Source organism: Coregonus lavaretus (assembly GCF_964263955.1).
Source record: "Coregonus lavaretus genome assembly, contig: SUPER_35_unloc_1, whole genome shotgun sequence".
Classification (NCBI taxonomy): domain Eukaryota; kingdom Metazoa; phylum Chordata; class Actinopteri; order Salmoniformes; family Salmonidae; genus Coregonus; species Coregonus lavaretus.
Genome location: NW_028167181.1, coordinates 6,524,132 through 6,550,988, shown reverse-complemented (window position 1 = coordinate 6,550,988; position 26,857 = coordinate 6,524,132). Strand labels below are relative to the sequence as shown.

Sequence of the window (26,857 nt, the reverse complement as noted above, 5' to 3'; positions counted from 1 at the left end):
CAAAGCAAAATTGTTGTTACACATATTTATGTTGACATGTATTCACCTTCACTATAGTGTGTACTGTTGTTGACTGAAACATACTCAGTAAAGTTTTCCCCAACACCTTTGCCTGTCATGACTGTCAATATGCTTTGCGTTGTAGACAATGACAAACCTGTGACTTCCAGGATTGTGAGCTGTGAGTGTCAGGCTTGGCAGAGACGAGGAAGACTTTCAATGATGTGCACTGGCAGTAGGACAGGAGGAAGAGCGAGATGGAGGTGTGTAGGGGAACAGAGGGCTGCTCGTTTTGGGAGGATAATTCCAGGTAGAGGCACTCTGGTTGCTGCTCCTGATGTGGGTCTGTCTGCGTCATTGTTACAGGAGGTACTGAATAGGTTGAATATAGGTGTCGATCAAACCTGTAAACACGACAAGTGGTATTGTGGCAACTAGCAACAAACTCTGACCAAAGTTAGCTGACTAAACTCAACTCCACGACATGTACATCTCAAGATGTATAGCTATATCGTGAAGTAGAGTATAGTCTGCTAGACTAAAGTAGCTAGCTAAGACAGCCTCATGCTTGCATTTTCAACGTTGATTTAGCTACTGACTGTTAGCTAGCTAGTAGCTGTCTAATTAGGTATGCATTTAGCTTGTGCTCTATATAGACAGTTAGCCCATGCCTCGTTTCTGTTTAGTGTCTGACTACCAAGCAAACAATGATACATTGAAATTAGCTACTTACAGTTCATGTGAAGCTCACTGTGCAAATTTGAAAACCACGTTGTTATGGTGAGAACGTCACTTCCTCAAGTAAGTTTCCACGTGTAACACTCAATACAGACCGACCTGATCAGTGGTAAATACATTCAAATACATACCACAATTAAATGTAAACATTGTATTATAAAAGGATGTATACACTATATAGTTATAGTGGCGTATTTTGAATAGTTTAGATAATCCAAATATGCAACGGGTAATTGTCGAGGTCCGTGGAACAAATTAGCTTGCTTATTTCTTCGGAGTATTTAGTGGGTGGACAAGAATGCCGCTAGAAGGAAATAAAGCTGTTTCAGCTACAGTAGCTCAAATGCCACTTGTCAAGTTACTGTAAATATTTACGTGTCATAATAACCACATGAGTGTGTGAAATACACGTTAAAGATATTTGAGAGTAAGGTAAGGTAATCAAACATGATGAATCTCAACTAACCTTTGCTAGCTTACTAGCTAGCTAGCTACTTTAGCTAGCTAGCAGGTTTCCCAACCAAGGCTAACGTTAGTTACTTGATAATGCTAGATAGCCAACTGGACAGCTTCAGAAGCTGACAGTCACTTACAAGTCAGTATTTCTTACCTAACATTACGTTCATGCAAGTTAGTGTAGAAGCAGTTGACCTTTGTGTCAATAGTAACTAGTTAGTTTTCGGTATTTTCTAGCTTTGCCAGCCACCAATATCACTAACGTTACTCACTAGCTGTCAGATGACCAATTAGCTAGTATTTATCAACTGGATGAGGCCAAAAACAGGGAGGGCCTATAGTCAAAGTGTAAGCCATATTCTACATATCCACATATTCTTTATATCTACAGCTCAGTGTGATCATGGCTGCATCAGTGAGTCTGGAGTTGGACCCTGTCTTCCTAAAGGGACTGGGATACCTGCACTCAAAAAGCAAAGACTCTGTGGATAAACTCAGAGCTCTGCTGGACGAGTCTCTATCTGGCAAAGGGAGTGATTCCTCTTACCGCTCATCACTGAAGGTATGGACTACTGTAGCTTAGTTGGTAGAGCATGGTGCTTGCAACGGCAGGATAGTAGAGTCGATTCCCGGGACCACCCATACGTACAAAACACATGACTAAGTGGCTTAGGATAAAAGGGTCTGCTAAATGGCATATATCATTATAATATTATATGGCATTCATTCACCTCTCTTCAGAACATGATGTTGTCATCATTTTACAGGCTGGTGCTATTATATTCTAATGATGTCATCATATGGGCTTTTGTCAGTAATCCAAAGGAAATCCATAGACGTACATAATAGAGGTGTAACATATGAAACCTTATCTAGGCACCTGTGCTTTACCCGTGTCACTCATTGTCCTTTCAGACATCCCTTCTTCTACTATAGGCTGCCGCTTCTGTCTAGTTCTTTCAGTCACTCCCAACATTTGTTTCCTGGAGAAGTAGCTCTGAAGCCTCGTGTTTCCATGTTGTGTCCATCTACAGGAGGTGGAGGTGACGAAGGTGTCCAAGATGAGCATAAATAAACAGGACTACAAGTCCTCCTCCAGCTCCTCCTCCTCCTCATCTAGCAGCAGCAGCAAGTCCAGCAGCTCAGAGAAGAGCAAGAAGGAGGTGGAGAAGAGGCCTTCAGAAAAGGTAGGAAATGGAATGGATGCTGTGGCTGAGTAGGGGAAAGGGATTCATTCATGATCTAGGCTAGTTTGTTCCAGAACCAAACCAATACTGCAAATCATGGAAAACACAACAACAAAAACGATGTGTAATCGTTTGTCATTCATAATGTTATTACATTGGATTTTGAGACGTTCCATATCCATATTCCAGTAATTCCATTCCTTTTGTTGAGACAATCTAGAACCAAACATGCATACACAATTATCCATTGTACATACATAATGTTATACATTGGATACATAATTGGAGACATTTGTTCAGTGTGACATATCTTCAGTTTTTCGAGTTGACATGGAATGTAAACCGTCACTTAGAGATCATACGTCAACATTTTAATATGAAATCCCTATTATTTGTTGAGGTTGACATAGAACTTTAAACTGTCATACCACCTACATAACAACTTTATAAACCTTCATAACACCTTTATTAACCCTTACAGCACCTTCCCGTTGTCTTCCAGGTGAGGGTAGAGCCAGGTGAAGGACCTGAACCGTCTAAGAAGCCTCGCCTGGAGCCCAAGCAGCATGAGAACCGCTCGTCCCCCGTCACAGTCCAGCCCTTCAAAGACATTCCCCTGCCTGACTTCTCCAACTTCGACGCGGAGACCAACGCTGACGACTTCGCCATGGAGATGGGGCTGGCCTGTGTGGTTTGCAGGTACGTGCCGGACCTTTTTTGAATGTCACCTGGGTTGTGTTCATTAGGGCACGCAAAACATTCAATCATTTCGCAACTGAAAACGAAAAAGTCCAGTTAGTCTCTTCCTGTTTGTCCTTTTTTTTTTTTTCGTTTGGTGCCTAATGAACACTACCTGTAACTCTTTCAGTGATGAATGACTGTATGTACTGTGTGTAATGTACAGTATATGTATATTTTTTACTGACAAATAAAATCAATCAATTAGTCTCATTTTGATGACCTCAGGCAGATGACGGTGACGTCGGGCAACCAGCTGGTGGAGTGCCAGGAGTGCCATAACCTCTACCACCAGGACTGCCACAAGCCCCAGGTGACGGACAAAGACGTCAACGACCCGCGCCTGGTTTGGTACTGCGCCCGCTGCACCCGGCAGATGAAACGCATGGTAAGAGATGGATAATGACCAAGTCATCCTGGCTGAGTCTGAAATGGCACCCTGTTCCCTACATAGTGCACTACTTTTGTCCAGATCCCTATGTGCCCTGGCCAGAAGTAGTGCACTACATAGGGAATAGGGTGCCATTTGGGACGCAAACCATGTGACCAATACTTATAACAAGGGGTGTATTCAGTGAGTTGAAACCTTCTGAACGTTGCAGATAGAAATGTAATGAACAGAGCTGACACGATTCCTTACTGACGGACAATCATATATTTTTCTACACAATACATTTCTATCTGAACGTTCTGAACTCCCAAAATGACCCCAATTGAATGGGTTCTTATGCTGTTGTTGTTGTTCCTGCCAGGCCCAGAAGACCCAGAAGCCTTCACAGAAGCCGGCCCCAGCCGTGGTGTCAGCAGCCCCCGTGGTGAAGGACCCTCTGGTGAAGAAACCGGAACTCAAGGTCAAACCCGACACATCCAGCACCTTTCAGGCCTTCAAACGAACTGAGGTGAAGGTAAGCATTAAGAATTCAGAGCTGCATATTTGAAATACAAGTCATATTTAGGTTAAATTACATATTTCAATAAGATATACCTTGTCTAATGCAACCTGATCATGTAATTCCCAGACAATATACAACATTACATGGCATACAGTGCAATAGCCTTTTCAAAGATGGCAGACATTTAGGTTGAATCGAAAGACAAAATGTATATATTTTGTCATGCAAACGGACCATGTGTGTAATACCTGGACATTATCCTAGGGGGAAAGGATCAGAATCATTTGGAAGTGCTTCGGAGTATTGCATCTCTAACGCTTGTTTCTTTCTCTCCTCCTAGGCTTCTGCAGCAGTATCTGCCAACCCCTCTAGTACCGGCTCCTCCTTGCAGTCGGGCAGCGGCCTCACAGGGTGGGCTGCATTCGGGGCCAAGACCTCCGCTGGCCCCGGCGCCAGCACCAAACCTGGCTCCTCAGGGCCAATCGGAAGTAGCAAGACCTCCTCCACATCTACCCCCGCTGGCCAGAAACCTGCCGGACTCTCCGGGCTGACCAGCTCTAAGTCGGGCGGAGGACTGGGCGGCTCCAAGATGGCGACCGGAGGAGGGAATGGAAATAACGCTGATGGTGGAAACGGTTCGGTGAAGCCCCCTCCACCTCTGGCCCTGGGGAAGCAGACCCTGAACCGGTCCTCCAGTGGGGAGAACCAGGGGAGGGGGACAAGTCCTGGGTCCTCCCCCAGTGGGTCTCAGCCCAGCCTGGGAGGGAACGGCGGAGGGTCTGGGGGCAACGGAGGAGGGAATGGGAACGGTAACGGGTCGAAGGCGGCGGCGGCTGAAGCGCCAGCGGGTGGCAAGGCGCCCACGTCCCAGGAGTCTCAGCTCAACGCCATGAAACGGCTGCAGATGGTGAAGAAAAAAGCGGCGCAGAAGAAGCTGAAGAAATGAATGGAATGAGAGGAGTAGTGAGGGAAGAAGGAAAGAGAAGTGTGTGTAAGTAAGATGTTCGAGGTGTAAGTTATGAATGGGAGGGCGTGCCAGAGCATTGTATTAACTGTAACGTGGATATAACCGAATCCAATTGAATACTTGAATTTCATTATGATGTATGAAATGCTGCTGGAGATGTTGTTAGTGGCTATAATATGCCTCTACGTTCTGTCCAAACTCCGCCACATCACAGAAAATTAAATTAACATTATTTTTTTGGGGGGGGGGGGGGCAAAACTTAATTAAATGTATTATTTTTATGACATAGTAGAATTGTCTTGTTTTTGTGAGGAGACTCCTGAAATCACGAAAGTGTGAAAACGACATGAGATCATCAGCAAGCGGTCATCAGATGAACAGGATCGTGCACCACTGATAGACTCTTTATTCATCACTGATAAGTTATATAAAATATACACATTACATGGAGGAACTGTATAACTCTAAAACGCATGATCTCAAAATATATTTGCTTGACATATATTAGATATTAGAATAAATCATTATTTTCATTGGGACAACACACATTCACAATATAAATTCATCAACACTGCAGGTGGCAATACTAAGTGCTCAGCACAATGATAGCTTCATTATTAGTGCATTATTAATGTGGCTTTCTCAATTGCAAATATGCAATAATCTTAACAACCATGATCTTTTGATAATTACATTTTCTGGTCAATATAATTTTTTTAATAGACACAGACAGTTACATTTAAGCCCTATCCCAAATCGACCCTACGCCTGTGGAGATTTGAGAGGAGATGGTAATAAATCTACCTTACCCTGATATGCTAGGGGGAATTTTCACCATGTTGCTACGGTACACCTATAAAATCCTCTCAAATCTCCACAAGGGCATAGGGCCGGTTTCCTGAACAGAGATTTGTCCTAGTCCTTGGGAGTCTCCATTAAAATTGTGTTTTAGTCCAAGACTAGGCTTTAATCTGTGTCTGGGAAACCTTCCTGTAGGGGCTAGGAGTCCATTTTGGATTGGGCCTTCTTAATCCCAATCTACTCCTTTATGCGTATGACATTTTGCTGAGGTAGTTGGCTGGGACGTAGCCCTTCTGTCCATTGGCCTCGGCCAACCACCAGTCCTTGTTGCCTCCCAGGTCGCTGAACTTGAGGATCCTCACGTGCTGGTACTCCTGCAAGGTCAGCTCCTGGTCACAGCGCGCCTTGAATGCGTACACCGCATAAAACTGGAGAAACAGACAGAACATTCAAGATAGAGCAGTTATTGTACCATCCATACAGTATACGGAGCAAATGGAATGGCATCAAACACCTGGAAACCATGTGTTGGTGTATTTGATACCATTCCACTAATTCCGCTCCAGTCATTAGAATGAGCCTGTTCTCCTCAATTAAGGTGCCACCAGCCTCCGGTGATACAGTAAGTAGTGTGGTGTAGTGGAGAAAATGTTGGGTTCATGTTCCTCAGAATCAGACACCAAACTAAAAGTGTGGCAAAAGTTTTTCAAAGTGCCCCGACATACAGTTATTTACTCAAATTAATTTGCAATGCAATCTGTTGAAACTTTAAAATCCACAACGTATCAAGGTATTGGTTAATTGCGATTGCAAAGCGTATTCCAGTGGAAAAATGTGCTGTACACTCTCGACTGAATTCAGTGTGGTATTTCCATAATTCACCAGTCGGTGGCACTGTTAATCCATACAAAAGAAGAAACCGATCCCATCACAACTCACTGTAGTCCCAAACCCACCATCACCAATATCCATTTACAATCTCTATTAACCGCCTCATATTCTGATGGAGGTCAAAAGCGTCCTCCCAGGTCGCAGCAAACCAATACATAGTAAGAACAGATCCTGCCCTGCGGCTGCTAAAGGGGCTAATGTTGAGTTACAGCGCTAGTGTCGTATAGATGTTATTCACTCCATATAATCTCTATGGGAGATGGAAGTGTGACCCTAAACCTATCAGAGACAGACACACACAAACACACACACACACACACCGCCCCAAGGCTTCCACCAGGCCTAACAGAGTGGGTTTTCGAATCATCTGCACTATAAACCAGCACACTTCACTTTTTACTGCTCTCCATGCAATAACCACGCTCATATGTCATACCATGGCTCTGAGGAGGCCTTTACAGGCATTTCTATAAGCTAGTAAAGATACATTGCTTGCTTAGTCAATTCCTTTTTGTAGATTATTAGATTAGCTTGTCATCTATGTATTTCCTGTGCTTTGCTTTCAATGTGATATTTATTGTTTGTAAATTTCAATGTAGCCTGTATATCAAATAGTCCATTTTGAGGTGTTGTTCAGCGAATGGAGTTTGCCATTCATTCTATTGAGATAGTTGACATAATGTAAAGCCTACTGAAAGGCACACCTAAGCCCTCTGCTTACTGTGAGCCCTGACAACTGAACAAGGATCAGTCCTTCCATTTCATAATGCACCTGTCACGTAGACACATATTATAGAAGTTTATAAATTGCCTGGCTGTGCTGATGAGACAGTGGATTGCGTAGTCAGATGGAACAGAGTAAATAGGCATTTTAACGTCATAGATTTAGCCGGTGATAACTTGTGAAATAGACACCTGCTAGAATGCTGTTTTAACCAATCAGCATTCAGAATTAGAAGATTATGCTACATCAGGGTTCTTCAATTCCGGTCCTGGAGGGCCGAAACACTTCTGTTTTTTATTTCTACCTGGTAGTTAATTGCACTCACCTGGTGTCCCAGGTCTGAATTAGCCCCTGATTAGAAGGAGAGGATGAAAAACAGAGGTGTTTTGGCCCTCCAGGACCGGAATTGAAGAACCCTGTGCTACATAGTGCACTCCATAAGGGTTCAAATCGACCCTTCTTTAACCCAGCGTTACCCCACCTGCTGGTCGTCTGTCTCTGTGTCCACATCCTGGCGGACGTCTGGCTCTGTGTCCCCCTGTAGGCTGGATGGGGTGGAGCAGCTGTCAAGCGAGGTACTGGAGGTGTTGTAGAGGCTGAAGTTAGGTATGCTGCCCATGCTCCGTATGCTGCTTCGGCTTCGTATGCTGTTGTTCCTCCCGCTGCCCGACACAAACAGGCTGAGGTTGTCGAAGTCCTCGTCCAGCACCACGATGGACTGCTGGGGCTCTGTGGTCCCTGTACCCTGACCTGGTCGACCCTGATCCCTGTTGGGGTTGTACTGCTTCAGGAAGGATGAGTAGACGTAGCCCTGGGTACCTGGGAGAGAAGGAGAACAGAGGGATGTTTGTGTCTGTCAGACATATCTGGGTTCAAATAGTAGGTGCTTCCAGGTGCTGTGATTAGTGTGTGCTTCAGCCTGCCTGGACTGCCAGATGGGCGTTGTTTTCACTTTAGGGACTATTCCATTGATTCAGATAAAGTATTTGAAATAAAATAATATAGGCTACTATTCAAATCAAATCAAATTGTATTTGTCACATGCTTCGTAGACAACGGGTGTAGACCAACAGTGAAATGCTTACTTACCGGTCCTTTTCCAACAATGCAGAGTTAAAGATAAGAGACGAAAAATAAGTCTGTGAGAGAGCTAGGTGCAGGGAGGCTCAACAAATGCACAGGTGGTTGGGTTGGATGTGAATAGGGTTCTTTGTGAGACTGGCTGTACTGTGGGTAAGTCACAGGGAGATCGGTGTCACTGTCAACGAATAAGGGGATGAAAGAATGAATTGTCTGATTGCACGGTCTATAAACTGCCTATAAAAGGAAGGTTTCTTTAAACCAGGAGTATTGTTGCAATGGGAAATGGTAATTTTGTTTACTGCGTTGGCAGCATTAATATCGACCATATAATAAACAGCTTCTTATGAAGACTAGTAGTCCCAGTGGATGAAATAAATATGTGAAGTAGTTTCAACATGCACACGCACGCAAACCTTTCTACAACTCCTCGCAAAAACTTGGCTGATTTGAGCCTTGTTATTCTGCAGTACAGAGAAGCGCGGCAGGCATCTTCTTTCTCCTCCTCAGCCTGTGTTTCTCAATGCCCCCAGGGAGAGGCTTTGTACTCTAAGTAACTCTGCTTACAGCGAAAGGCGGCTCGCCGCAAACAACTGGCAGGCACTCAGCGCTAGACGACGCGCGGCGTGGAAAATACATGGTAACAAACTCTTTTGAGTTGGCCTTGTTGTGAGGCAGCAACTCTCTAGAGAGAGAGAGAGACACAGAGAGTGTCGGTGAGGTTAGTTTGTTCTAGGTATCACTGTGACATCACAGTCAGAGGCCTCTGGGAATTTCCCCACCAGGCTGGCTGACTTGTCAGCTGTGGTAGGTTAGTAACCAGGAAGTGAGATGTGTATCTACGGTATCTACAAAACACACCACAGGACAGAAGAGCTAGGAGTTTAGTTCCACAGTAGTGAGGGGGGATGTTTGTCTAGAGTTAGGTCATGTAGATCAGACCTGTAGGATGGTGTACTACAGTAGCCATTTTGCACAAGACACACCTGTACAACGGACATAAACAGAGCATTATGTCTACATGACATAGACCTTAACGGTTGAAGTAGTGGATGAAACATCCTCTATTTGGGCGGTCTATCACCGCTAGTTTATAGAAAAGTGCAAATAAAATGTTCTCATACAGAACAGACATTAGGGCTGTGATGATACCAGTATCACTATATTAGTTTCATGGCAAAAATGAAAACAGGAAGCAGATCAAGCTCTTTGGTTCTTTAAAACCTGCTGTATGTAAAATAAATAAATGTGACTGTTGATGACAACATTATGATGTTTGTTTCCAACATTAGGGTGGGTTTTCCTTAAGAAGTTAAATCCGCTTTGTGTTTTGTTTCCTTGCCACAACACTGACGAGTATCGCGATACTGGTATCGTCCGGCCCTAACAAAAAATGGTACACATCCAATAACTAAGCCCCTATTGCAACATGAGACAGGAAGATCCAACAGTGCCACGTCACATAATCCAACCTATGACAATGAACTTACTGCCAGTGTCAACCAGCCAGCGGCCCCGGCTCCCCAGGGGGTCTGTGTCCTTCAGCAGGCCCACCAGCTCCCCCTCCAGCAGGCTGACATCCTGCTCCTGACACCCGTTACAGTTCCTCTTCAGCTGGTACAGCCTGTCAGCTGGATACTCCTCCAGCAGCCTGGCCCTGTTGCTCTCTGTCTGACGCTGGATCTCTGGGACCTGTGGAGGGGGAGTGGGGGAGAAGGGAGTTAGGGTGATATGATCCGAGTCATCAGTGTCCCAAAGGGGGAGTGGGGGAATGATCGCTAACGAGCCCCCTTGGGTTGGTGGGGGTGGGGATGGGGATGGGTCTCAAGAAGGGAAGGTGGTTCGAAACCGATCCAAAGGAGTCTTGCGCTGATCAAACACACACACACACAGTGTCTTGTCTTTGGGGAGTAATACCTGGAGTAGCGCTGGGGTTGCCAAGCGCTCTATTTAATCACAACCCAGAGAGCTCGGCAGAGTCTGTTGGCTCCGATAATATCCCCAACATTGTTCTTTAATTGACTTTTAATTGGTTCAATTAAAAACCTACGGGAGCCAATCCTGGAATAGGTGGTGGGGCTGTGGGGTAATGCTGGGGTCTACTGGCATTCCTACAGATAGCTGGTTCAGTGAGGATGCTCCCAGATGTGTTTGTGCTGTCTTACCAACTCTTATGGTCATTGGCATGACAACGACAATAAGAGTTTGGCTATATAGCATAAACAGATCTGCGACCAGGCTAGCGTTTAATTACCTTAGCTTATCACATACTGTAGTAACAATGGGGGATACGTTGAGGCAAGTCCTTCCAGCTTTCAACCGTGTATTTTTTTCTTCCCAAACTTACAGCTAAAATTTTCTTCGTTTTCTCGAAGCTGACTTTGCGTTCTATTAGAGTCTGTGCGTTGTCCTTGACGACAGTCAGGTTGTTGAGCTCTTCCATGATGCTGCTTTGGACTTCACTGATGTTGGACAAAGGAGCCTTGACAAACAGACAACACAAGTTTCAAATAAAACGTTTTATCATACTTCAATGTATGGTATTTAGCGTCAACTCACAACACACTATGTCCACCACAAACCCTTTCCCTTTCACACTACAAAATATCTTGCTGTTCAAATAAAGTAAGCCCTCTATTTCACCACACAAATCTCCACATGAACCCCTTATCACCCAGATACACCTCTGCTGTCCCACTCTCTCTCCCTCCCTCCATCTCCCTTCCACCCTCCCTCCCCCTCCCTTCCTCACCGGTAGTTGCTGTATGGAGGGTGCGTGGTGGCAGGCCGTGTCCATCAGGCCTTTGAGCAGAGTCACCAGGCAGAGGACACAGTTGGACAAGATAGTATGGGCGGCCATGTTGAATCTCTGCAGCTCCTCCACCAGCTGAGCATTGAGGGCTACGTAGTCCCGCCGCGCCGCCACCTGGCCCTGTAGTAACAGATTTTTCTTTTAGCAAAGACATTTATAGCATTCTGAAATTGTCTTATTTATTCAACATTTATGTTTTATTTATTGGGACAGCAACATATTTCAGTTTTTAATGAGAACAGCTATAATGCTGAAAGACCACTAAACTAAACTCTCAATAGCAAAATAATTTTCTGTTTTAATACTGTCGTTAAAATGCTATAATCCCTTCAAAATGAGCTATTTGAAGCTTCAATATAACATTTAGGAATGTTCATTCAAATCGTATAACGGAATTGTTGCTAGGTAACATGATCGCGACAAACCGAAGCCTTGTTGACCTCACCTGGTCCTCTGATACAGGCGATGGAGAGGAGGAAGAGGCAGAGGCTGAAGACGTGGAGGAGGAGGAGGAGGAGGAGGAGGAGGGAGAGCGCTCCAGGCGGCTGCAATAGTCCAGTAGTTTGTCGTAGCGTTTCTGGATGAGTTTCTGCGGGGCAGCAAACATGCCTTGGAGGGAGGCGAGGGGTGCCAGGACCAGATGCGTCATCCTCTCTTTCTGGAGGGGTCATATAGGGAAGCAGTGATGGAGAATGAGGGTTTTTCAATTCATTACATTAATCTTGCCCTGGAGACAGCTCTGCAGTATGGTCACTAGCTGACACATCCACAAAGACATAAAATCTGATTTGAAACCTAACCTTAACCCTAACCTTAACCACACTGCTAACCATAATGCCTAACCCTAACCTTAAATTAAGACCAAAAAGCTATTTATTTTTTTCATACATTTTTATGATATAGCCAATTTTGACTTTGCAGCTGGCCCATCTAGCGGAAATGGCTCAGTTCTGCCTCCAGGGCAAGATTCATGACAATAAACGTCAACCTGCTTTTTTGGTGTGAGATCACACAAACATACAGGGAATCGACATACTGTAGGGCATTTATTTTAGCATAGATTACAAAATAGACACTCTTGTCTCATTATATATGGTTGTGGCTGTAGGAATCAATCAAATGAGGCACAAAATGGCCTACAAATTGGTCTGACACAAATAGTTCTGCCATCTGCACTTTAGTTTTTATAATCTCCTCTGAAAACGTCTTGCCTTGCCCATTTCAAATAATGATGTGTCTATTTCGAATAGTAACAAAAGGCATCGTAATGAAACTCGTTGATACAAAAGAGCCCCCTTTTTCTCCACCCAGAGGGCAGGTGCGTTGCAGTTTCAGAGGCTAGTTACTGTGTGAGCTGTGCTGAGCTTTTAGCGCTGTTAGCGCTGTTAGCTATTAGCGCTCATTATAGTCTCTGTGGGGCCTCGAGTGGCTCCTCATCCTTCACTGAGAGCACCAAGCAACACAAAGAACTCTATTCAAAAGGCTCGTTATCTCAGGAATGAGCAACAGATCTATCCCCACAGAAAGGAGGGCAGATGGCAGAAGAGAGAGAGGGGGGGAGAGACAGAGGAGGGTGAAGAGAGTGCAGCTTTATAGGGATAGAGGGAGAGATTAAATGTGTCACCAGGCAGTAGTGGAAGCCGAAAGGTTGACTGACAGATCACTCACTCACTCTGACGGAGGAGTGGAGAGAGAGAGGGAGCCGTGTAAGCGCAGGAGGGCACAGCTAGGGCAAGCAGGCCCCACAAGTGAACAGCGTCCACGGAAAAAAGGATAGACAGGCTGACAAGCAGGAGAGAGAAGAGAGGAGAAGAGCCGGCGGCCTGAGAGAGATGGAAGACGGAAGATGGAAGAAAGGAAAAAATAGTTACGTTGTCAAAAATAACATTCACAGCTCCTCAACAGGAAATAGTTTGTATTTACTGTGAGAATGGGGTATCCCAAGTGTAGAGTCAAACTTACAAAGTGCTTGTATGGGTCATTGCCGTTCTTCAGGTGCTGAGTACCGTTGGTGTCTATTTTGTCTGGATCCTTCATGATGTCCTCCAGGTCTGCAGCATTCTGGACCGCGACACCTACCATCTCCTACACAACGTGTAAAAGACACAGTCGCTATTGCTTTCCATGGGTATTACTCCCGTATTTAAATATTATTCACTGGAACATTGAGATTGTCTACACCACCTTATTTGTTCTGAATATTAGGATATTTTCAATCCATCCATCCATCCATCCAACAATCCATCAATTTATCCATCCATCCATCAATTCATCCATCAATTCATCCATCCATCCATCAATTCATCCATCCATCCATCCATCCATCCAACAATCCATCAATCCATCAATTTATCCATCCATCCATCAATTCATCCATCCATCCATTCATCCATCCATCCATCCATCCAACAATCCATCAATCCATCAATTTATCCATCCATCCATCAATTCATCCATCCATCCATCCATCCATCAATTCATCCATCCATCCATCCATCCATCCATCCATCCATCCATCAATCAATTCATCCATCCATCCATCCATCCATCCATCCATCAATCAATCAATGGCTGGTACAATATTACCTGTATGTGTATCAGGTAACAGTGAACGTTCTTGACTAGTTGTCTCACTGCTTTCTCCAGACTCCTGAACAGCTTCTCCTCCTTGTCAAATATCTCATCTCTCACCTAGAGAAGAGGGAGGAGAGAGACAGAGTGACAGAGAGAGAGACAGAGAGAGAGAGAGAGAGAGAGGGGGGGGAGAGAGAGAGAGAGAGAGAGAGAGAGAGAGAGAGAGAGAGAGAGAGAGAGAGGGGGGGAGGAGAGAGAGAGAGAGAGAGAGAGAGAGAGAGAGAGAGAGAGAGAGAGAGAGAGAGAGAGCGAGAGAGAGAGAGAGAGAGAGAGAGAGAGAGAGAGAGAGAGAGAGCGAGAGAGCGAGAGAGCGAGAGAGCGAGAGCGAGAGCGAGAGCGGAGCGAGAGCGAGAGAGAGAGAGAGAGAGAGAGAGAGAGAGAGAGAGAGAGAGAGAGAGGGGGAGAGGGAGAGGGAAGGAGTTACCATTTAACCACTCACTTGGCTTACTCAGTGGTTCAGATAATATTGACCTTTCCAGCTCCTTAGACTAGTTTGACTTTTTAATAAAGGCAGGTTATTCTATTGATAACCTCAGGACAAAAATAATTATTACACAAATGTTCCCAAGTTGTGGTTATGTCATTGACACATTGTATTTACTCACATTCATATTATATGACTTAGTGTAGAGTGGGAGAGGTGTAGCAGGTAGTTAGTTACCTGTGGCTCCACACCGGTGAGGATCTTGAGGTGTCCTGTGAGCCTGTCAGACTTCTTCCTGATAGAGTGGATGCTGAACTTGTTCAGTTTACCCATCAGTGTCCCCCCATCCTCCTCTGTCCTCTTGTACTTCATCACTACAGTATGACAGAGAATCATAGGTTAAGGACAAGAACAAGTTGGAGCCACACTGTACAATTAGGAATTAGAATACTAATGTTATAAATAAATAAATCACATTGTATTTGCCACATGCGCCGAATACAACAGGTGTAGACATTACAGTGACATGCTTACTTACAGCCCTTAACCAACAATGCAGTTTAATACTTCTTTTTTTTAAACAATAATTAAAGAGCAGCAGTAAAATAAAATAACAGTAGGGAGGTTATATACAGGGGGTACCGGTACAGAGTCAATGTGCTGGGGCACCGGTAAGTCGAGGTAATTGAGGTAATATGTACATGTGGGTAGAGTTAAAGTGACTATGCAGAAATAATAAACAGAGTATCTTGGCGCTCCGGTAATGTTCAATATAATTTAATAGGATCTCTATGGTTGAAGCACTAAAGGGGTCATGACATTTAGTAATGGGATGTATAGCATGGTAATAACTGCCATACAGTATAATACTTTAATTGCTTCCAATCTTAACCACAATTTTCTGTGTTCTTTAAAATGTTTGATGTATCAATTACATTGAACCACCACCATATCACGTAGAGATTTATGTCAGTCCTGCACATTTCTCAGACAGTGTATTTAGAACGTGTGCAGGTGATATGTACGTCACACATTTCTTCATCTCAGACTATAGCATATTTAGAGCTGTACCGATGTCCTTCCTCCTCTTGAACTCGTTGATGTTGACGTTGATGATCTTGGCGGCGGTCAGGGCCTCCTGGAGGGGCCTGTTGTCAGGGTGGTCGCTGGGCGTGGCCTGCCATAGCTCCCCCAGCAGCAGAGGGTACTTCATGACCCGCTGGACCGGTTTGATGAGCAGAGAACCCATGTCCAGCAGGTTGGGTTTACCTCTGAAGACCGCCACAAAGCATAATGTTAATAGTAATGTTACTACACTAGAGGCAAAAAAAAAAGCTTTCAGCGGAATTCCGCCGGTTTCCAGCAGAGATTGCCGCAGAAAATATCAATAATCCCAGCAGGTTAGTTTGGGTTACACATTATTACACAGTTATTAACACATGCTAGTACAGTTAACATGTTAGAGCATGGCGCTTGCAACGTCAGGATTGTGAGTTCGATTCCCGGGGGCCACCCATTCATTAAATGTATGCACCCATGACTAAGTCGCTTTCGATAAAAGCATCTGCTAAATGGCATATATTATTATTATGATTAATATTATTATGATACAGCTAGTTACACATAATTAGTCTGTCAATTACATTATACATTTAATAACAATGTTATACTTAATACTCATTTAAACCACTGAAAATCAATATGGATAGGATGTACATTTTTATATTATAGTGTAAATTATTCCAAAATATTGTTACAGGAACGATGATAAAAAATCTGGTATACTTACTCTTGGTCGTATATCTGCCTGCAACGAGACACAAAGTCATTGCTTTAATAAAAGTTATTATTGCCAGCAGTATAAATGCCTCTTTGGGAGGAAATGCTTAGTTGATGAATGAGGGGGAAGTATCTAGCAGCGACTCACTTCAGTGATAACACACAGGTGATGAAATGTTGCTTTATTCCTTCCTCTTTCTCATAGGACTTGAGTAAAGAGTTAGCGTCGTCGTGGTGATAGCAGTAGATTTTATAGACGTCCTCCAGCGCTGCTTTGGCCTGAATGAACACTTCCCCTATGGTGGGAAAACAAAACGTGATACATTTTAATTAACCAGTATTAAATCAGTCAACCTGAGTGGCTTATTTAGACATGTGGCATATTATAATGACAGTATGGTCAAGATATGGGTCATGTCCATTAGGTCACGCAATGGAAAACGTTTTAAAAAGTTTTGCAAAGGAAAATGAAAATGAAAATGTGTTATTGGACCAGGTAAATCCAGGTAGTCCCAAACCTGTTTTAATCAATTTTCTTACATAAGTTTCCCTAATGAACCAGACTCAGGTGACTGAGGTTAAACAGAGGTCAGAGGTCAACGTGAGGTCACCTACCTATGACTAGTGCTTCAGGGTCGGGCTCAGCTGTGGCCTCCTGCAGCCGGTGGAGCAGCGCGGCCGACACCTCACACACTGTCTCCATGTTAGTAAACAGACGATCCACGTCCACCACCTGGAGACACACAGAGAGAGATACCTTTAGACACATAGCCAGTCATATGTATACTTCAATGTTCTGTTACAACCATATAGCCTATGTTAGCCTGGCATGATCTCCCCCAAGTGTAGATATCCCTATTGGGGCAGTGGCTAGCCTGGGAAGAGCACACCCCTGATATTCGCTACACTGGTGTCAGAAGTGGGATGTGTGCAGTTCAACCACCATGCATCATCTTTTGAAAATAACTTATTAGACTAACACTGCCTGAATAATGAACAATACAACATTCACTACCAAGCAAGGTAGCACAAGGTAACCACCCCTCTGTATCTCTGTAAACAGATGATATCACCCACTGAGTACTCTGTCTACTTCCTCATTACCTGTCTGTCTCTGAGGGGCTTGACCACCTCTCTGATGCAGAGCTCCAGGTCGGTGAGGAAGTCCCTCTCTGTTTGCACCAGCTCCTGGATGACCTTTGACCTGCGGCTCATTTTCCTCAGGCGGACCTCCTCTGGCTCGAGGGCCGGGGAGGCCAGGATCGACGACAGGGGGGACAGGGGAGCCATTTTCTCTTAAGAAGGGGACAGGGATACGTTTAGGATGTGTGTTGGATGGCAAGGTTTTCTTCTATGTAGAATATACCCAGTGGGCATAGATGTCAATTCAATGTCTATTCCATGTTGGTTCAACGACGTGGAAACAACGTTTATTCAACCAATGTGTGCCTATTGGATAGTCTCTGTCTGAACAGATAATATATAAATATGACATAACACAATAACATGGTGAGATATGACATGATCATTGACACAATTAACGTGTTAACTACACATCATATTTCTACACATCAATTAAAATGTGAGATCTGTTTCAAAAGGGGCCATATCAAATGATCTATTCATGCATTCACTGGCAAAGTAAAGAGAGAGCACACGTGTACAAGAGCCCTCTGCATGAAGTTGTATTTAAATACATGGGTACGGTATGCGATGCATGCACGCGTGAGAAAACATACATCTCTCCCAACACCGTCACCTGACTTCATCCCTCCCAACCCTCTGCCAGTGTTTCACGCTGATCTAATTGTTTTGACTGAGCGCCAACCAGCCCCCATTAGCATGCCTGTCAGGTTCCTCTCCTCTTTTCTCATCCTTTCTTTTTTCCCTCTTTTTATTATCGCCCTGCTCCCCCTAGTCAGTCCCTAGCTGGCGGTGCTTTGCATGGCGGGTGAGGAGAGAGACTGTGTGTGTGTGTGTGTGTGTGTGACGAGGAGGGAAGTGTGTGTTCAGGGAAGGGAGATGTTTGCTTTCCGCGTCTGCCGCCTAATCGACCTCAACACATCACTTCCCCCTCTCCGGGAGAGAGATTGAGAGAGTGAAGAGGGAAGAGAAAAAGAGGGGCGAGAGAGAGAGAGAGGAAGAGAGAGAGAGGGTGTGGGGGGAAGAGAGAGAAGAGAGATGGAGAGAAAGAGGGAGAGAGAGAGAGAGAGAAAGAGACAGAGAGTGGAAGGAGGAAGAGAGTGCTGTGTCAGGTTACTGAACTAAATGCGTGCAGGCATTCCATCTGCTCCAGCTGGGGGATGCACCTGACACATACACATACACATACACATACACACACACACACACACACACACACACACGCCATCCCGCTACACAACCCAACCTCAACCCCACCCCCAGCACACATCAAGACAGTCAACAAAAATCTGACGCACAAACACCCACACACCACACCACACCACACCACACTCATACATGCATAATGCGTACACATTCCACACCCACCGCCCGTCCTATCACCTCACAACCCACCCCTTCCCCCTCTTCCCCACCTCTCAGTCTCACACTCCTACCAGTGCATTCATGTCAACACGCCCCTGGCATTCACTTGTATACATGAGGTATTAAAAACGTAACATTCAAAAGCTTTGACTTTGGAGAGCTATTTGACCATTTTTCACAGAGAGGTGGAATGAGGACATGATGGTGAAGAGTAGGAGAAAATAATAACATGTCAAGCCCTCTAAAGCTGCAAAAAGCTAAATGGACACCTTCACCCCTCCTGGCTATCAGGTTTCAATGGCCTGCACATTTCAGTCCCCTTGTCAAAAATATAATATTTTACAATTCTCCCTAAAAGAATAGTGGTCAATTACTATATTGTTGTAGCAATTAAAATGGCTTGACACAACGTAAAAGTGAACCATGTTCATTCATTAAAATAAAGCGTTCAAATTTAAATAAATGTGAATGAAACGTGTGTCGCATTACAACATAACATCTGACATACAGTATAATGGCTATTCAAGAGACTATGCTGCAAGTGAAAACCTCTACCCGTGAGAAAACTGGCATAAAGTGCAGATTCAGCAGCAGGGCTGAGTACCTTCTAGCCAAGCTCCCTGCCTGGGTAAAACCTGTGACCTTCTAGCCAAGCTCCCTGCCTGGGTAAAACCTGTGACCTTCTAGCCAAGCTCCCTGCCTGGGTAAGACCTGTGACCTTCTAGCCAAGCTCCCTGCCTGGGTAAGACCTGTGACCTTCTAGCCAAGCTCCCTGCCTGGGTAAAACCTGTGACCTTCTAGCCAAGCTCCCTGCCTGGGTAAAACCTGTGACCTTCTAGCCAAGCTCCCTGCCTGGGTAAAACCTGTGACCTTCTAGCCAAGCTCCCTGCCTGGGTAAAACCTGTGACCTTCTAGCCAAGCTCCCTGCCTGGGTAAAACCTGTGACCTTCTAGCCAAGCTCCCTGCCTGGGTAAAACCTGTGACCTTCTAGCCAAGCTCCCTGCCTGGGTAAAACCTGTGACCTTCTAGCCAAGCTCCCTGCCTGGGTAAAACCTGTGACCTTCTAGCCAAGCTCCCTGCCTGGGTAAAACCTGAGTTATTGAAATAAAACAGCTCCACAAAAGAGGACCAGCATATTGTTAAATGAAGCACTTCTATCACAACATAGTCATATCACAGGTCAGTGTTTGATAGAGCCATAATGTAATGGTCTAAGTCCTCCCATTGGCCCCCATTATGCTGCTGTATTATACTGGTTTGGTTGCAGGCGCAGGAGTTCCCATGAAAGCGGATACGCCAGCCCTTTCACTAGGCTTGGCCATTGAAAACGATCTAACGTACGGAAGGCCTTGGAAAACAAGGACCCTGACGGATCACGTATCGCCACGAGGAAAAACGACACGTTAGACCCCCCCGGTCACCACCCTGCAGAATACAATAGGGTTGAGAATGCCATTGAGGAAAGGACTGAGTTCAAGTACATTAGGGGAATAGAGGTGGTGCCTCTTAGGAAGGACGAGAGGGCCAACGCTAACGGCTGAAGCAGTTATTAAACGACTGGCTTTGGGGTTAGCTGGGGTTTGTATAGGATACCACACTGAGTGGTGTTTGGCTCCAGTCATCACAGTACTGTCCTACTGTACTGTACTCTAGTGTACTGTACTGTACTGTAGTGTACTGTACTGTAGTGTAGTGTAGTGTAGTGTACTGTACTGTAGTGTAGTGTACTGTACTGTAGTGTAGTGTACTGTACTGTACTGTACTGTAGTGTACTGTACTGTACTGTACTGTACTGTACTGTAGTGTAGTGTACTGTACTGTAGTGTAGTGTACTGTACTGTAGTGCAATGTACTGTAGTGTAGTGTAGTGTAGTGTACTGTAGTGTAGTGTAGTGTAGTGTAATGTACTGTACTGTACTGTACTGTACTGTACTGTAGTGTAGTGTAGTGTACTGTACTGTACTGTAGTGTAGTGTAGTGTAGTGTAGTGTAGTGTACTGTACTGTACTGTACTGTAGGGTACTGTACTGTAGTGTAGTGTAGTGTACTGTAGTGTAGTGTACTGTACTGTAGTGTAGTGTAGTGTATTGTACTGTACTGTACTGTACTGTAGTGTACTGTACTGTAGTGCAATGTACTGTAGTGTAGTGTAGTGTACTGTAGTGTAGTGTAGTGTACTGTACTGTACTGTACTGTACTGTACTGTACTGTACTGTAATGTACTGTACTGTACTGTACTGTACTGTACTGTAGTGTACTGTACTGTACTGTACTGTAGTGTACTGTAGTGTAGTGTAGTGTAGTGTAGTGTAGTGTACTGTAGGGTACTGTACTGTACTGTAGTGTAGTGTAGTGTAGTGTAGTGTACTGTAGTGTAGTGTAGTGTACTGTACTGTAGTGCAATGTACTGTAGTGTAGTGTAGTGTACTGTAATGTACTGTACTGTACTGTACTGTAGTGTACTGTAGTGTAGTGTACTGTACTGTACTGTAGTGTACTGTACTGTACTGTACTGTACTGTAGTGTAGTGTAGTGTAGTGTACTGTACTGTACTGTACTGTACTGTACTGTACTGTAGTGTACTGTACTGTACTGTACTGTACTGTACTGTACTGTAGTGTAGTGTACTGTACTGTACTGTACTGTAGGGTACTGTACTGTACTGTAGTGTAGTGTAGTGTACTGTACTGTACTGTACTGTACTGTAGTGTAGTGTACTGTACTGTAGTGCAATGTACTGTAGTGTAGTGTACTGTACTGTACTGTACTGTAGTGTACTGTACTGTACTGTACTGTACTGTACTGTACTGTAGTGTAGTGTAGTGTACTGTACTGTAGTGTACTGTACTGTTCTGTACTGTACTGTACTGTACTGTACTGTACTGTACTGTACTGTACTGTACTGTAGTGTACTGTACTGTACTGTACTGTAGGGTACTGTACTGTAGTGTACTGTAGTGTACTGTACTGTAGTGTATTGTGGTGTATTGTACTGTAGTGTAGTGTATTGTGGTGTAAGTAGCTGGTGCCTCCTATTCCCTCCTAATGGCCCATAGGTGAGAGCTTGGCCTGAGGACAGTAGCTTGGTTGATAGGGGCTCTGTGTCCCCCGTAGTACGGACACACTATCTGATCCAATAACAAGACACAAAAGGCCATTGTTGAGGCAATTCACACACACACACACACACACACACACACACGCAGGTACGCACGCACACACAACACGCACACACACACACACAAAGACACACGCACAGGTCATGCATACCAATTGACCAGTTTGTCTTATGAATGTTTGGGTTGTGGATGACTGTTCACAGATTTCAATAACTCACTATAAACTGAGGAGGTGAATTACTGTATGACACTAGCCAGTGTGCAATGTCATATCAGGGTGGTAACGCTTTGTGACTGACCATAACTTCTGGTTGCTATGGACCTTGAGGCCAGGCTTGATCAACCTGTTTCACAGCAGACAGACTGCTAGACTAGAACTCAGTGTACAGGAACAACTCACACACTTCCCCATTTAGATGGTGAAGCCATCATTATGTCAATATTTGCAATGTCCCTGTACACTTATACTCAAGGCAGCTCCTTTAGCGTGAGGGAGAAATCCTTTAAAGTGGGCGGTGGCGGTGGCAATCAGTTTACTGAAAACAATCAGCTGTTTGACAACTGAGTTGTGACGCTGGTCCTTGGGCACAAGTCAAGAAAATAGAAAGTGATGATAGGCAATGAGTGCCTGTGTTTCAGGTAAACAGAGGACGTGCTGACAGGACAAGGAGTGTCCTACATCCACACCCTATTCACTACATTTGACCAGATACCCATGGGCCCTGGTCAAAAGTAGTGCACTATATAGGGAATAGGGTGTCTCAGTGTTTCAGGTCAACAGTAGGTGTGCTGATAGGGCAAGTGTGTCCTATTCAGCATGTCATTATAATACAAAAATAGTTTAAATGGCTCTTTTGATTGGTTAGATGGGAGATTGACGGCATTGTTTAACTGTCTAAACTAATGCCCCTAATTGACATTAGCAGAAGTGTGGGTGTCCATTGTTCCCTTGTAGAGGAAACTTACAGAACTAGTGGCACAAGAATCTCTACATAGTTAACCTCTTATTTTCTGTAAGGCTGCCAGTGACTACTTGGCTGGTTGGCATTTATTGGGATGACTCATGTACTGGAAGCAGCTCTGCAGGGTGGTCACTAGCTGGCACAGCCACAAAGTCATAAAATCTTATTTTAAATCTAACCCTAACCACACTGCTAACCTTATGCTTAACCCTAACCTTAAATTAGAGTTTTTTTTAAATGTCATGAATTTTTACATTATATAGTCAATTTTGCAGTCCTGCCTCCAGGACAAGATTCATCCCAATAAATGTAAACCTGCGCCTGAAGGTCTACATTCCAAGTGCGTGACAACATCTAATGTAATGCAGTGGAGGAAGGACAGGTGAGGTGAGTTTTCCTGAACTGCTGATGAGAGGCTGACTGTCTGGGGAAAGTGGGAGAGGCTAAAAGGACACTGCGTACCCTGACCTTAACCCTGACCTTAACCCTGACCTTAACCCTGACCGTAACCCTGACCGTAACCCTGACCTTAACCCTGACCTTAACCCTGACCGTAACCCTGACCTTAACCCTGACCTTAACCCTGACCGTAACCCTGACCTTAACCCTGACCTTAACCCTGACCTTAACCCTGACCTTAACCCTGACCTTAACCCTGACCGTAACCCTGACCTTAACCCTGACCTTAACCCTGACCGTAACCCTGACCGTAACCCTGACCTTAACCCTGACCGTAACCCTGACCGTAACCTAATTTTAACCAATTCTGAAATTAAATATTGGTTTGCAGGTCAGGAGTCTCCATATAGCCTTTATTATGATGACCAGTAACAATACTTTTGTTCAATTTTGAACCCAGATTGTGTTAAAATAAAAACTGTTATGATAATTGTATACGAATTTGACTTTAGTGAATGTGAAGGCTGACCATGTGGTGACAGCCACCTAGACATAGTTTAGGCTATAGTAGCACGGTAGTAACACTGGTGATGACACGTGTTCATATTTCTGTATGTTCACACTTCCCCTTTAAAGTCTCAGAGACCACACACTGGTTTAATAATTAAATGCTTCAATCAGTGATAGAAGCCCCATTGTAGTTCACTCATAATAGGTTTCCTTATCTTGTTTAATACCAGGCCTGTAGCTATAGCCCCTCCTCTGTGCTGTCAGGCTGCTGTGGCTCGGTTGGAGCACGGTTTGCATATGTGACCTCATCCCTGCGGGAATAGCTTGGTGCTCCCTCTGTCACATAACAACACAACAGGTGCTGGGCAGAAACATCCATAGCTACAGTGCCCTTCGTCTATCTGGCTTTCTCCCTCGAGTCACACGTGTTCCTCTGGAATCTATGACACACTACCGTTGATTTGCTGAACGTCTATAAATGCTTCCCTGTTGAAAGTCAACAGACATGCTGATCCAAGTAAAGTGTCACCTTTTCTTTTACAAAGAACAGGAGCAGAACTTACTATCGTTCAAGCCAACAGGAAGCTTTGAGATATAGCTAACCTGTAGAGTTACTAGTTGCCATAGTTATGACCTCAGGGGATCCAATTACCTTTAAGTTTGGCACTGTACTCTGTCTTGTCCGACTGACTCCTCCGCACCAGGGTCCCCAGATTGATGTCCCCTTTAATGTTGGCGGCAGTGTCATCGTTGGCCACCACGATGGTGTCCGTCTTCCTCCTCTCCAAGTGCATGTACCGCAGAAAGTTAGGCCTGGTTCTCCTCTTGATGACTTTGTCTTTTTCCTTCTCCTTCTCTTTCTCACTGCCGTTGTTGGCCTCCTTGTTGGGATCCATGGCGACCAAGAGGCCCTCTTCTTCTTCTCCCCCGGTGCTCTCTGTCCAGCCAGGGAGAAAGAGAGAGGGAGAGAGGGAGGGAGAAAGAGAGAGCCTGAGAAGTGCAACAGGTGTACTGTAGTGCACTACTGCCAATGCCACACAGGTACTGTGGCCCCTCCTTCTCCCAGGCTCCTGCCCTGACGTACCTGTCACAGGAGAGCTCTGTGGCCCCTCCCCCTCACAGGCTCCTGCCCTGCCGCACCTGTCACAGGAGAGCTATGTGGCCTCCCTCCCTCCCAGGTTCCTGCAATGCCATACCTGTCACAGGAGAGCTCTGTGGCCCCTCCCCCTCACAGGCTCCTGCCCTGACGTACCTGTCACAGGAGAGCTCTGTGGCCCCTCCCCCTCCCAGGCTACTGCCCTGCCATACCTGTCACAGGAGAGCTCTGTGGTCATGCCCCCTCCACTGCTGTACTCATGGCCCTGCACCCTCCACTGCTGTGCATTGCAACCTCCCCGGGAACACCTGTATCTAGAGAGAGATAGAGGGATGAGAAGGGAGGAGTGGAGGATAGTGGGACTATGACCACTAACAAATGTATTATTTTGGTTTTACTAAAGAGAAGGGTCTCGAGGGACAACATGCAAAGCAAAACACTGCATGGAAAATATAGATATTACATCGGCTACAGTATGCGTCAAGACAATGAGACAGCGTTTGTAAATTTTATTTGTAATGTAAATGATGGTTATTGTTTTTCTTCCATTTGAAGAACCTGGGGTCTATATCTAAAGGTGTTTACCATTCAGAACACACATAAAACAAAAATACATCAAATATATAACCAATAGATGACCTTTATTGCTGAGAGCTCAAGGAATCCCTCATCCATGTTCATGAGATCGTTATTTTCCACCAACTGTAAAATTAGATGCATGAATTCAACAAGTGGGTTGCTGTGAAAAGAAATCTATTCAAATGTCCATTAAGTGATTCATTGCAACAGATGCTGCACTTTAGGCAGATAAGTATTGAAGGATAAAAACAGAATGCACAGAATCCACTTATAAAGACGATAAAATGTTCACCAATATACAGTATATTCTTCATAATACAGACATTTTGAAGATACCGCTTAAAGTGGGTCCAGGAGGGCTATAAGCTATAACTAGGGCCCAGAGTTTTTCCTGGTGAGGTCACAAAGAAACCTGGTCCTAACCATACTGTATATTAACAATGATGAAAAGGTGGTTGAAAAAAGTGACTTGCTTACCTTTATAGGTCAACGCTCTTCTAAACTACAGCGAAGCAAATAGGGGATTAAAAGGAGAGTACAAAACAACAGGTCAAAGTGCACAGTGAGGAAGGAGGAGGGTTTTAAAGTCTGTATACTCACCTGCGTACCGCATTGGACCTGTGTTGACCATTCCTAATCGGCTGGGCTAGCCGATACGTCAGCTTATGTAGTTAAGACAAGCTACAGAAAACATTGAAAGCAACAGTCATGAAGCACTGACTGCCCTTGAGAGAAAGAGAGAGGGGCATAATAGTGTAGCTTAAACATAATTTACTCTATACACTATGTCTAGTAAATGAATGAGCCAAACTGAAAAACAAATGTTATTTTAACCTACAAAATGATATGATCACAGGAACACAATAATACACAAGGTTCTCACTCTGCTGATAAAACTGCCATACATTAGTTTCAAGTTTCAAGTTTTAATGTCACATGCACAAGTACAGTGAAATGCCTTTCTTGCGAACTCAAAAATACCACAACGCAACAATGCAACAACCCAACAACCCAACAATGCATTCTCTTTCATACTTCAGCCAGATCTGGTTCAACAGGTATATCACATACAACAATAAACTACTACAATGATTTCTAGACAGAAAGTGCATTCCATAGTGAGAAGACAATGAATGGAGGCATCATTTCCCTCCCCACTGAAGCACAGGGCAATAAAGGCTCATATTGTGTTTCCACCTCACCGTGTAGTGTGATGTAGGACACCCGTTAGTCCTCCATTAGACTGTGTTTCTCCCTCTAAAAAGTCTTATCGACTCCAACTCCATCTTCTTTACAATTTAGAGACAGTGTAGAGACTGTTTGTACCTCTGAATTACATTTGCCTCATACGTCTGTATCCCCCAAAAAAGAATAAATGCAGCTTTTACAAAACAATGTTAAGAGAAATGTGAAAACATACAGAACTGAAAGAAACAAAGGCATATGCATGATAAATAATCACTTGACTTTGATTTATTTATCAAGATCAACAAAGTGACATACAATAAAGTAACATCGACTCAGAGTATTAAAATAAACATAGTTAACATTACACATCAG

The 26,857-nt window shown here is 44.4% G+C and overlaps 3 protein-coding genes across 7 annotated transcripts in view; 1 reads left to right on the top strand and 2 right to left on the bottom strand.

Annotated features, from left to right (window-relative positions):
* Positions 1-817, bottom strand: part of gstcd (glutathione S-transferase, C-terminal domain containing) — a 56,908-nt gene extending 56,091 nt beyond the window's left edge. Inside the window, exons 1-2 of one of the 2 annotated variants that reach the window (XM_084188639.1) lie at positions 734-817; positions 158-404 (exon numbers count right to left, since the gene is read on the bottom strand). In XM_084188639.1, coding sequence (XP_084044765.1) covers positions 158-358 — 201 coding nt within the window. In that variant the 5' untranslated portion in view covers positions 359-404; positions 734-817. The remainder of the gene's footprint in view (positions 1-157; positions 405-733) is intronic. The other variant, XM_084188640.1, reaches the window with a different exon arrangement.
* A 195-nt stretch (positions 818-1,012) lies between these two features.
* Positions 1,013-5,333, top strand: LOC311110082 (integrator complex subunit 12-like). Of its 2 annotated transcripts, none has more exons than XM_084188642.1 (7): positions 1,013-1,170; positions 1,586-1,756; positions 2,229-2,381; positions 2,884-3,080; positions 3,348-3,507; positions 3,872-4,024; positions 4,353-5,333. In XM_084188642.1, the coding sequence occupies exons 2-7, from the start codon at positions 1,598-1,600 to the stop codon at positions 4,956-4,958; spliced, it is 1,428 nt and encodes a 475-aa protein (XP_084044768.1). In that variant the 5' UTR covers positions 1,013-1,170; positions 1,586-1,597; the 3' UTR covers positions 4,959-5,333. The 2 variants fall into 2 exon arrangements, with proteins under 2 accessions (XP_084044768.1, XP_084044769.1); XM_084188643.1 differs by having other exon boundaries at positions 1,016-1,170; positions 3,872-4,018; positions 4,353-5,266.
* Positions 5,334-5,362: 29 nt separating this feature from the next.
* Positions 5,363-25,870, bottom strand: LOC311110078 (rho guanine nucleotide exchange factor 38-like). Of its 3 annotated transcripts, none has more exons than XM_084188636.1 (18): positions 25,775-25,870; positions 25,358-25,420; positions 24,931-25,032; positions 24,275-24,559; positions 17,229-17,419; positions 16,740-16,857; positions 16,273-16,420; positions 16,135-16,152; positions 15,417-15,616; positions 14,583-14,719; positions 13,874-13,978; positions 13,250-13,372; positions 11,733-11,945; positions 11,228-11,407; positions 10,823-10,957; positions 9,966-10,167; positions 7,877-8,214; positions 5,363-6,208 (listed from the first exon to the last, which is right to left on the bottom strand). In XM_084188636.1, exons 4-18 carry the CDS (start codon positions 24,516-24,518, stop codon positions 6,026-6,028), a joined length of 2,535 nt encoding a protein of 844 aa, XP_084044762.1. In that variant the 5' UTR covers positions 24,519-24,559; positions 24,931-25,032; positions 25,358-25,420; positions 25,775-25,870; the 3' UTR covers positions 5,363-6,025. The 3 variants fall into 3 exon arrangements, with proteins under 3 accessions (XP_084044762.1, XP_084044763.1, XP_084044764.1); XM_084188637.1 differs by having other exon boundaries at positions 24,931-25,026; XM_084188638.1 differs by lacking the exons at positions 24,931-25,032; positions 25,358-25,420; positions 25,775-25,870 and adding an exon at positions 24,707-24,903.
* Positions 25,871-26,857: the final 987 nt, after the last annotated feature.

Excerpts from the sequence above, each read along its gene's own strand:
- LOC311110082 (XM_084188642.1), top strand. The coding sequence starts at position 1,598 with ATGGCTGCATCAGTGAGTCTGGAGTTGGACCCTGTCTTCCTAAAGGGA. Across the intron at positions 1,757-2,228 it reads CTTACCGCTCATCACTGAAG|GAGGTGGAGGTGACGAAGGT; the intron begins GTATGGACTACT and ends GTCCATCTACAG. Across the intron at positions 3,081-3,347 it reads CTGGCCTGTGTGGTTTGCAG|GCAGATGACGGTGACGTCGG; the intron begins GTACGTGCCGGA and ends TGATGACCTCAG.
- LOC311110078 (XM_084188636.1), bottom strand. The coding sequence starts at position 24,518 with ATGGATCCCAACAAGGAGGCCAACAACGGCAGTGAGAAAGAGAAGGAG. Across the intron at positions 13,373-13,873 it reads GTTACCTGATACACATACAG|GAGATGGTAGGTGTCGCGGT; the intron begins GTAATATTGTAC and ends CACGTTGTGTAG. Across the intron at positions 6,209-7,876 it reads CAGAGACAGACGACCAGCAG|TTTTATGCGGTGTACGCATT; the intron begins GTGGGGTAACGC and ends CTGTTTCTCCAG.